Source organism: Zingiber officinale, chromosome 6A (genome assembly GCF_018446385.1).
Source record: "Zingiber officinale cultivar Zhangliang chromosome 6A, Zo_v1.1, whole genome shotgun sequence".
NCBI classification, from domain to species: Eukaryota; Viridiplantae; Streptophyta; class Magnoliopsida; order Zingiberales; family Zingiberaceae; genus Zingiber; species Zingiber officinale.
The window spans coordinates 104898390-104908618 of NC_055997.1; the positions used below are offsets into that span (position 1 = coordinate 104898390).

The 10229-nt window shown below is 36.1% G+C and overlaps 2 protein-coding genes, 1 long non-coding RNA gene and 2 other non-coding genes across 6 annotated transcripts; 1 reads left to right on the top strand and 4 right to left on the bottom strand.

Annotated features, from left to right (window-relative positions):
- Nucleotides 1-1033: 1033 nt before the first annotated feature.
- LOC121997236 lies at nucleotides 1034-3056 on the bottom strand. The gene is made up of 2 exons (XR_006116252.1): nucleotides 2956-3056; nucleotides 1034-1281 (listed from the first exon to the last, which is right to left on the bottom strand). It is a non-coding gene; the product is annotated as an uncharacterized LOC121997236 (long non-coding RNA).
- LOC121998997 lies at nucleotides 1877-1999 on the bottom strand. The gene has a single exon (XR_006116769.1). It is a non-coding gene; the product is annotated as a small nucleolar RNA snoR80 (small nucleolar RNA).
- On the bottom strand, nucleotides 2171-2274 carry LOC121998988. The gene has a single exon (XR_006116761.1). It is a non-coding gene; the product is annotated as a small nucleolar RNA Z157/R69/R10 (small nucleolar RNA).
- A 228-nt stretch (nucleotides 3057-3284) lies between the features above and the next one.
- Nucleotides 3285-5200, top strand: LOC121997238 (protein DELETION OF SUV3 SUPPRESSOR 1(I)-like). The gene is made up of 2 exons (XM_042551555.1): nucleotides 3285-3487; nucleotides 4930-5200. The coding sequence occupies exons 1-2, from the start codon at nucleotides 3394-3396 to the stop codon at nucleotides 5055-5057; spliced, it is 222 nt and encodes a 73-aa protein (XP_042407489.1). The 5' UTR covers nucleotides 3285-3393; the 3' UTR covers nucleotides 5058-5200.
- A 361-nt stretch (nucleotides 5201-5561) lies between these two features.
- LOC121997237 (multiple organellar RNA editing factor 9, chloroplastic-like) lies at nucleotides 5562-8169 on the bottom strand. Of its 2 annotated transcripts, XM_042551554.1 has the most exons (4): nucleotides 7744-8169; nucleotides 6185-6282; nucleotides 6038-6103; nucleotides 5562-5935 (listed from the first exon to the last, which is right to left on the bottom strand). In XM_042551554.1, the coding sequence occupies exons 1-4, from the start codon at nucleotides 8124-8126 to the stop codon at nucleotides 5763-5765; spliced, it is 720 nt and encodes a 239-aa protein (XP_042407488.1). In that variant the 5' UTR covers nucleotides 8127-8169; the 3' UTR covers nucleotides 5562-5762. The 2 variants fall into 2 exon arrangements, with proteins under 2 accessions (XP_042407488.1, XP_042407487.1); XM_042551553.1 differs by having other exon boundaries at nucleotides 6038-6282.
- Between the last annotated feature and the right edge of the window lie 2060 nt (nucleotides 8170-10229).

Consider the following 10229-nt stretch of genomic DNA (forward strand, 5'->3'; position numbering starts at 1 on the left):
ACACAGCACTACATTCCTCCTCGAAGCAATCCGATCCCGGATACTTGCGGCTCCGGCGATAGCATACCGTACTCGCATCAGCACTGATCGACAACTCTACCACAGCAATGAACACAGTACACACTAAGCTTCAACATTCGGACCAAAAAGAAGACAATAAGCAACTAACCTGAAGCCACGAGGATAAGGAACAAGAACACGAGATTGATAGATACACCCCTCCTTTCCATCCTAGCTAGTGAGAAATTAATCCTGCATTTGCTGATCACTGAGCATATCTCTATTTATAGATTGAAATGAATTAAGCATGCAAATGGAAGGTGCATGGATTTATTCCTGCAAATATTGTAAAAAGGAATCATAGTATCAATGAGCTAGTTAATGCACCTTTGTATTGATATGATAAGAGAATCATTTTCATCGGTTTAAATTAGATATCTGATGTCAATTAAGAATCATTTTGCCGGAGGAGTAACTTTATTCCTGCACTGCAGAATCAACTCTTGTATAAGGAAGAATGAGCATCGAGGAAAGGCAGGGCAGGGGAGGGCATTTCCATAACTGAAAATGATGCTTTTCTAAATGAGAACTTTTTAATAGTTTAATGTCAATTCTTCAATCTTTCTCTCCTCTTCTCCCGTACGTGTATTTATCTTTTGGATTTTCGAGTTAGTATTTGTGCGTGTCGAATCTGTAAGTCTCTAGCCTTCTCGATCGATTAAGTACTCCAAAAGATAACACAACTTGATTATATTACCAATCAAAAGTTCATGATCAAGTTTGGTATCTAACTTAATAAAATCTTACTTCTAATTTTATGTAATAAAATTTAAACAGACTTGATTTATTTCAATGGCTTGATTTATTTTATGCTCGACTTGAATTGATTATCTTATCACACAAGTTTAAACGCCTCAAAACTTAGTTTGGCTTCTTTGTCGTCCTAATTTTACCACCCTACTCTTCAAGGGCAGAGACATCAGTTATCACACGAGACCAATTCTAATTAAAAAACAAAACAATACTATGAACATCTCGCAAACATGATTCCATATATAAGACAAAAGTTAAATGAAGACAATTTTAACTTTAATAAACAAAAACTGAAGTTCAAAAAATTGGATATCCAAGAATTAAAATTAAAGTTTAGTGCCAGAAATTCAAACAGCAACCGACGAGAATTAAAATTAGGAACTCCTGCAACTGCTCACCCTCCTACTTGGATCTCTGCCTCATCTTCCTGCGCTTCCTCTTCAGCCTGCGCATACGCTTCTTCTTCCACTGCAAAATGTCAAATGATTATAAAAAATACAACCTCACTGCAGAGATCCAGAATGAACTAGCATGTTCAACAGGATAAATAAAACTAGAAGCCGATCCAATCAAATTGGATATAAAAGTAAGAAGAAAAAAAACACTATTTTAGAAAATTTCTGCGAGCCAATCTTTTTCTAACCTAATTGGATGTAAAATTCAAAACAAGAAAAATCACAAAAAGGATTCTATCACCATAATCTTGTAGTAGTTTTAGAACAGTTGTACTGAAGGAAAGAAACTCAAATTTTCACAATATCAATGCATTTAGCTGCTGTATGTAAATTTTATTACTTTTTTGGTAATTATAAAATTATAGATAAATAGCAATAATATCAATCAATCAGTTTGACCAATTGGACCAATTGAACCATCAAGCTAATAATTTTAAAAATTCTACACTTTATGTAAATGTCAAAAGAGAATGGCCACAAGTGGTTAGTATTTACACAGACGAAAGCATAAAAAGCAGGCCTTCAAAGTTTGCATAAGTCTGAATTTGCTTCAAAAATTCCCAGGTCAATCATGAATGGAAAAGGGCAGAGTAATAGAGAAATAATATGCATGTACATGGCATTTCTAGGATCAAATGGCACACAATTAAACATCCAATCAGGATAACCACACATTAAATTTGGCACCCGTGCCATTATACCAGAAGGAACAAATAACCATTGGAAGTGGTAATGGGATCAATCAAGAAGCCAAATTTAAGATTGATAGACAGGAATATATAGATATGGATGACTCTTGACAATAAATGAACTATTTCGATTGTCTATCCTGTAAAATGATTAGCAAATTCATAGTACTCGAGAGGAATCTAAGAGCTATGCCACTGAGGTAAATTTTGCAGGATTGAGATCAGACAGCCAAGGGTTAGTCTTCAATCTCCAACACATAAGAATGGCCAGAGATCAGAAACTCTAGTCCACATAGAAGCCTCATCATTACTCAATAAAACTCCTGCTAAATCTGAATTTTATAGTGATTACTATAAACTTGCATTCAAGCAACAAATAAAAACAGATCAAACTAATTTAGTTGAGGGAAATTCATATTACTTAAATTTTTCACTTGTGAAGAAGAATGTAAATAAATAACATATAACCTGGATACAAACAAGAAAGCTAATAAATAATCAATGGACGTGATTAAAAAGCTAAGGGATAGTAATCAACCTCTAGGACATAATAATGGCTAGAGATCTAGACTCCAGTTTAAAAATAAAACTAGAGTCTAGACAGTATTCTTTAAGAATGAAAGTTTAAAAAAAAACTTATTTTCTCAGCAAACAAAAGAAAAAAACTTACTTTCGATGCCCACACTCCATAAATCAATACAATAACGAAAAAACCCAACAGATTTTCTATCAAAATCCAGACATTGAACACAATGTCAGGTTTTTTGAACTCAAAAGTAGTTTAGGCAAACAAACTAACAAAATCTCCTTTGTCTACATTCATACACTTCCATAAATCCATACAATAAAGAAAAATCAACACCAAAAGAGCATACAAGATAGAAAAAATTCTCAAAGCCCGAACATTGAGCACAAAGCCAAAGATCCAAAAAGTAGTTTTAGTGGCAAAAGGAGAAATTAAACTCAAGATGACAAGAACAAGTATTTTTTTTTTTTACCTTAGCCCTCATATCCCTATCTCTCGACTCCCTGTCTCAGCTCCCCAACGTTGTTTCCCCTGTGGCGTCCTCCTGCCTGTGAGGACAACTAGGGTTCGCCCGTATTTATAGACGCAGGAGACAAACCCTAAGGCCATTTAAACTGAAATGGACGGACGAGATGTGTTCTTGGTTATTTTTATTTATAATCCAAAAATATCCTTATTACTACTTTTGACATGTTACAGGATTTAAAAAATTAAAATAATTAAATAATATAAATTCAACAATTTAAAATTAATTCGTGTTTCCTATTTGAATCTGGCCGTTGAAAGGACCAAAATACCCACACCTCCGCATCTCTTTCTTCCGGCCGAAGCAACTTTCTGGGATCTTCCTTTCAGCCCCTTCGTCTCGCGGACGAATTTGTCGGTTTTGATCTCTCACCTTCGTTCTTCGATGGCGACGGAAACCAAACCTGCGGCTGCGGAAGTGCCTAAGGTCGACCTCTTCGACGACGACGACGAGTTCGAAGAGTTCGAGATCGGGGAAGGTAAAATTTTTAGGGTTTGCCCGTGTAGACTTATTTCCCCCCCTTTTTTTTATGCTGTTCTGCGCATGCTAGTTTTAGTCGTTTTCTTATTGGCTTTTCTTAACCTGTCTAGGGTTGCGATGAGGTCAATTTAGAGTTTGTAAACTTTTTCCATCAGTTCTACACGTCTTCGAACCTTCTCATCGTTTTTGATAGATATGGCTATCTGATATGTGATATATCCTTCTTAATGATTTTATGTTTGATTGTTTATCTGTAATCGCCCCTTTAGGAACTTTTGAAGGTTAGATTTAAGTTATTTGAAATCATCTAGAAAGGCATTTCTGGATAAACTAATATAACAACTACTTTTGCAAAATTTTCCATTTAAACTCTAAAATGATTTATCTTAACCGATGTAAGAAAATACTATCGAATTCTATGCAATGAAGTACATCCTATGCTTTGTGGATTGACACATCATGAACTGGTGTGAATACATTAAACATAATAATCGATATGACTGTTATAAGTTGTTAGTAGGGTGGGTTTTTACTATTCCATAATACTCGCCTCAAACTAAAGGTTAGCAGTTATGGCATTCATAAAATTATGTGTCAATCCACAAAGCGTCTTGTAGAAAAAATGAGATGCAAGAGGCAGAGCTCATGGAAGCCATTTGAATCCCTGTCTTAGAATAAGATTTATTCTAAGTGCATAATATTTTAGTGGACTTTTGTTCATGTTCATTGTTTTTCCTTGTCGCTTAGAAAGATTATGTAAAGAAGTCATGAATTCTATGGATAGGAGAAGAACGATTGACTTTGTTAATTGTAAATGAGTAGCCTTTAAACACTATCAGCGGATATTAGGTGATGGGCAAATTAGTCTATAGATTTTTTATCCTACAATTCAAGAAGTCATTGTACAAAAAGACTCAAGAATTTCTAATTATTTTACACTGTCACTACTAAGTTGTATCCACTGGCTTCATCTAGCAATCTGGTTGGATGGGCTTTGGATAGGCTGATGAGATAGGATGGTGAAAATTGATTCCTTCGGTTGGTAACTAGTCCTTTTGATTGTAATCTAATTCTGCCATACATTATGAGATTGTAATTTGTAATAGATTGATTAGAAATTATTCCTCGCGGTAATGTTTATTACTTCAGATGTGTTATATTGTGTTCTTTTGAAGTTTGCCCTAGTATTTTGCTTGTGATCAATAGTAACCCCAATTGTTTAAAATGGGCGCCATCAAGATTTCTACCTATGCTGATAAAAGATATTGTAATATTTTCATTTGCTACTTGATGAAGTCGCTCTTTATTAAATAAGAGAATGTATAATATATGGAATTAGACTTTTGTTGATTTAATGGTGTGAAATGTTCTGTTTTTTCTTTTCTTTTAATCACTCCGAACAATGGGGATCACTACTCCACTGTAATGTACTTGTTGCAGAATGGGAGAAGGGAGAAGGCGAAGAAACTATGCAACAGTGGGAAGATGATTGGGATGATGATGATGTGAATGACGACTTTTCGCTGCAACTTAGAAAGGAGCTTGAAAGCAAATCAGAGAAGAGTTAAAATTATGTTACAATATTCATTCACTTAGATGGTCTTATGAAATGCACAAACATGATGTCTTTATTTCTTTGCATTTTAGTTGATACCGAAATATCCTGGCACTAGACTTTCCAACTTGTTTAAGCTACACTTTACTTTCGTAAGCCTGGCATCCTTTTTAGTAGTTTTTTTTTAAATTTTCGGATGTTTTTTTACTGGAATTGCTTGATCGTAATTGGCTAAATATAGTCATAAACAATAATCCTAAAGATGTAATTTTGGAGCGGACTTCATGTGAACAATTGGAAAGGTCGATGTTTTTCACGACTATGCAAGGATTCATGATTGTGGAAAACATGAAGACTTGAATATTGAAGATATCAGTAAGATTTGCGTATGATCGTCTATTCGAATTAATCCTATAATAAATAAACAATGTGACACAAAATGCGCAAGCACAATAATAGGTCTCTAAAAATGCTTTAATCTGAGCTTAGGTAGGTAAGTAGGTAGGCTGGGGCATAATTAGGATAAATATGATCAAACTATATCGACCAAACCGTCATCGACACGAAAATAACATAGTAATCAGTTTCATTAGTCAGCTTACATAAAATTAATTGTTCATGGATCTCAACTTCAAGACCTTCAACATGATAACTATAACTTGCGAAAGAGCGAAATTAACCAACTGAGACTAAATTCCCAAGCAGTGTACTGCATTACTCAGGCAGAGGCGGATCCAGCCTGAGAGGGTTCTCCACCTGCTCTTCTGCGCTCAGGCGGGGGGCCATCCCTCCGTCTCACATATTTTCGGCTTTCATTCTTTGAGCTGCGTTGCTTTGGTTGATAAGTAGGATAAGTGCATGGGATTATCTCCCCGTTTATATATTTGTCACCTGAAAACAACCAACAAAAAGTAGAAAAGAAAATTTTGCTCATAAGGCCATGAACACACACGGTGACAGAAAATAACTCTGAATGCTTGTACATTAACTAACCTCCATAATCTTTGTTCTTAACATCGATATATGAATCAGGTAGTACCCAAAGAACACCCGGTAATCCTGCAAGATAGCAAAAACATTGGGCATGCATTATAGTTGAACTTTCAAAATACAGGTAAATTCTCACAGAACTAAGGATACCCTTGAACTTTTCTGATGTTTCTTCAGATACAGTACACTGGAAACCAGTATAGGTTGTCGTACTAAAAGCATACATGTTTTTCTTAGCTTCTTCCATGCTGCAAGGCAACAAAACAAAGGCATGTGACTAATTTAAATGAGCAATGACTTTATATGCAACTTACTGGCAAGAAACTTTACATGCCAGCAGCCATCTAAAACACAAATGGCATATGATAATAGCAAAAAAGCAGCAATTTGTTCGAATTAGTTCTGCCACATTTAAATTTACCATCTTATGTGAATATTGTGCAATATTTATTCATTGATCAAAACCTAGCAAACTGAATCAGCTATATGATCTTCATTGATCAATCTGCTATTCCAAGGGTAATGGGATAAATTAGACGACTGGCTGTTACAAGTAAATAGAGGATCGGAAGTGCAAAAACCTCCTATGCAACAATTTGTCTAAACAAACACCAGTTTCTCTAAGGCTGTGCTAATCAACATCTGTATATTGATTAAAAAAAAAGTGGAGAAAAATCTATTCGCTGTAAACTAGCTAATGTGCATATATATACATAATGTGGATAAAATTATCACTAACTTAAACATTGCTCGATGAGCAGCACATGCACGACCTAGAGAATAACAACGTGAACACAGTTCATTGCGAAAGAGGAGATTGGAGCACACTCACTCTGGGGCCTATAAAAGGGGAGTGCTCCAGTTTTTTTAACACTTTTTCTAAGACTTTTGTAGTTTCTTGTAGCTCTTGGCAGCCATCTGCAACTTTTAGCAGAGGGAGAGAAAGAACCTCATTCATGGTGAGGGAAGTCCATTTCTTCCATTTCAAAAGCCATGCCAAAGTCTAAAAGCTAAAACCAACCATTCTAGATTGGATAGGACCCTGAGCTAATTCAGCCAGACTATATCCAATTGGGCAAACTAAATCAAACCCCATACTAGATCCAAAGTGCAACCAATTCAGATGAATCCACTGGATACTGAACCACTTTGGCTAGACTACATTCTATTCGGGCAAACTCAACCAGACCCAAGTCTATCCTGACCAAACTCAACCCAACATGTATTTATCCACACACCCACTTGCTTAATCTATAGTCAGAAAGAGCTATTCCGCTCACTGAAAAGCTAACTCATCAATCATCTTCAATTGTACCCATCCAATTCTGACCAATGCATCAACGGTTCTTGAGATTGAGTATTCTTCAATTGTATCCAAGTCTTATTTTTTCTTCTTCTTCATTTTTAATTTTTTTGGATAATTCTATTTTAAGTAATCTTGATACTAAGCAGATTATTTAGTAATCTTACCAATGCATCTAATTTGATTATTGTATAATAAATAGGTTAAGAAGTTTATAAACCAAACTGGATTACATGAAATATACAAGCATCATTCCATGTCACTGCCAAAGTGCTGTACAAATGGTTTTCGGGCAAATGTCATAAGCCTATAATACTCGAGAAATTGGCACCCATTTTCCCCCAATTGTATTATGACCTAAATTCAGAAGGATGGACAAAATTTGAAAGAACCGAGTTAAGATTACCTTCCAAGGACAGTAGCAAGGGTGTTTAGATAGGTGTCGATCATCTGCTCCCGCGTGGGCGCTGGATCCTTAGGAAACTCCATCACGATGAGCCAATGGTTATAATCGCAACCCGGAAGCAGGATCGTCTCCCTGGGTTCGTCGCTGCTACCGCCTCCCCTCCTCGACGAGTAGTCAGAACCAACAGCAGTCGCGCGGATCGTATAGGCTGCGCGACGGCTGAAGGAGCGAGGGCCGTCGACGGCGTGGCGGAGGGAGGAGGCGAAGACGGCGCGCGGGGGAGTCGGGGCGGGAGGAGGGAGCAGAAGAGGACGGGTTGGAGAAGGAGAGGTGAGTACGGGTTTTAGGAAAATGAGCGCAGAGGAAGAGCTCGCCATCGCCATTAGCGAGGAGTTTGGAGAAGGGAGCAAGAGGGGAAGAGGTAGATAAGGTTTTGGTTAGGGTGTAATTATTAATATACAAGATTTTTTTAAAAAAAATAAAAAATAAAAAATATGATGATAACATGTTTTGCAGTCCAAATGTATAAATTTGCTAAAATAAAAAGGATATTCTTTATTATTCTTTTTTAAATGCATTATTTAAAATTGTTATAGCGGTTACATGGGTAAGATGTATTATTTAAAATTTATTTTACAGCAAAATTAATTCTCATCAATTTCTTATCACTATTTATATGGTTTCACAATATATTCACAAATACTCGAGTTAGCATTTGTTTATTCGTGACTATGAAGTAAATTCATGTGAGTCAATATTTTCGATCATATTAGACTAACCTGTCTTACTTGAACAATTTTAGTTATTAATTGATCATGTCCATATTCGATTAATGAAAACTAAATTTTCAATCAAAAAATTAAGCTTGGTGCCCGTAACTCATTACAAATCTTGTAACTATGAGAGCTTTATCAAACAATATATCTGAGCAGTTCATGTAATTTAATTATATGATTATCAAATATTTAAGCAACATGGCTAGATATACAAGGATGTCATAATCGATAAAAGAAGATCAAAACGACCAACAACCACATGATGGTAGTTGTCACAGAGTCAATTTCTATCTTAGAAATTTCCTTGTGTTATCGAGTCTTGCACTTAATTTTGCCCACAAATGCGCCACATAGACAATAAAATACGCGAGATAAAGGCACAACAAAAATCACAAGCAAACAACACACAATTGTAAAAAAAAAAAAAACTCACAACCTTTATATTCACAACAATAAATGATAGGCTACAAAGTGGACTCTTTACATATTTGCTCACGTCTTCCTCTACGCCTTGCCATTGCCCAGCGTTCCTTGTTTATAATACATAGGCAACAGTTGCTTGGTGGTTACAAACGATCCAATGAAAGGTTTTTTTTTTCAACTATCATTCCATATGTACAAACTTTTTGTCTACATCATTTGCTGTTTTAGCACCGTGCAAAATATCAGCCAGCACCTTTGTAATTGGCCCATACACGGCTCGGTGGACTTAGCTAAAACAACCCCCTTGTTGCTCCATCTGTTATGTTGCATTGCATATGCCCATCGCATGCCATCACTCGCATTTCCTGCAAGCCTGCTTTAGCTAAATACTCAAACCTAGTATGTCTAATCCCTGCATTTGTTTGTCATAATCAAGTTGACCTCCCACTCAACTTGTACTTGGGCAGCCATCATGCGCTACCGCAAATCCTATCACTACTTGACATGCCTTACACACATGCCCAATAAGTTGGATCAAAGGAGTAACGATCCAATCTTTATGCCCAGCCTTGCTATTGAGTTAGAGGGATGACAAACCTCCCCCTACCAAAAGAACTCAACATCCTCGTCAAACGCTTTTGCATGTATGTCTCAATTTTCCTTTCGAATTGTCAAAGTGTAACATTCCTTTCCCAAGTAGCCTCCGATTCAAATTTTCCCTTCCAAAGAATCAAGAATTCTTTCTTTCTATTTTTCTTGCTGATTTCGAAGGTTCTATGGAGATTTCTTCAACATTATTGATGAATTGCTTCTTCACAACGGGTGGAGCTCTCTTGGCAATGCTTCTTGATAGATGTGTTTCATCTACATGAAATTTCTTCAAAAAACTTATATGAAATGTAGGGTACATCTTTAGCCTTTCAGATAAATTCAGCCTATAAGTCACATTACTAATTTTCTCCACGATCTCGAAAGGTCTATCATACTTGGTAATTAATCCTCTATGAACAGTCTTGCTATTGATTCTCTTCTAGATTTGAGGAGTAAGTTTTAGCAACACTTTATCCCCAATAGAAAATTCTAAGGGTCTTCGACTTTGATCAACATACTTTTTCATTCTTTTTGCAGCTTTTCTCAAACGGTCTTGGACTTCCTCAAACAACTATTAGTTTTCTCTGGCATATCTATATCTTGCAAGGTATATCTTCTTGCAAGGTATATCTCCCCATATTTTTGCTTGGCTATTGCCACAGAAGTTGTTGGTTGCTCCCCCAACACTATCTCAAA

Coding starts and splice junctions, on each gene's coding strand:
- LOC121997238 (XM_042551555.1), top strand. CDS start 3,394: ATGGCGACGGAAACCAAACCTGCGGCTGCGGAAGTGCCTAAGGTCGAC. Junction 3,488..4,929: donor AGAGTTCGAGATCGGGGAAG/GTAAAATTTTTA, acceptor TACTTGTTGCAG/AATGGGAGAAGGGAGAAGGC.
- LOC121997237 (XM_042551553.1), bottom strand. CDS start 8,126: ATGGCGATGGCGAGCTCTTCCTCTGCGCTCATTTTCCTAAAACCCGTA. Junction 6,283..7,743: donor CTTGCTACTGTCCTTGGAAG/GTAATCTTAACT, acceptor GTTGCCTTGCAG/CATGGAAGAAGCTAAGAAAA. Junction 5,936..6,037: donor TAAGAACAAAGATTATGGAG/GTTAGTTAATGT, acceptor GGTTGTTTTCAG/GTGACAAATATATAAACGGG.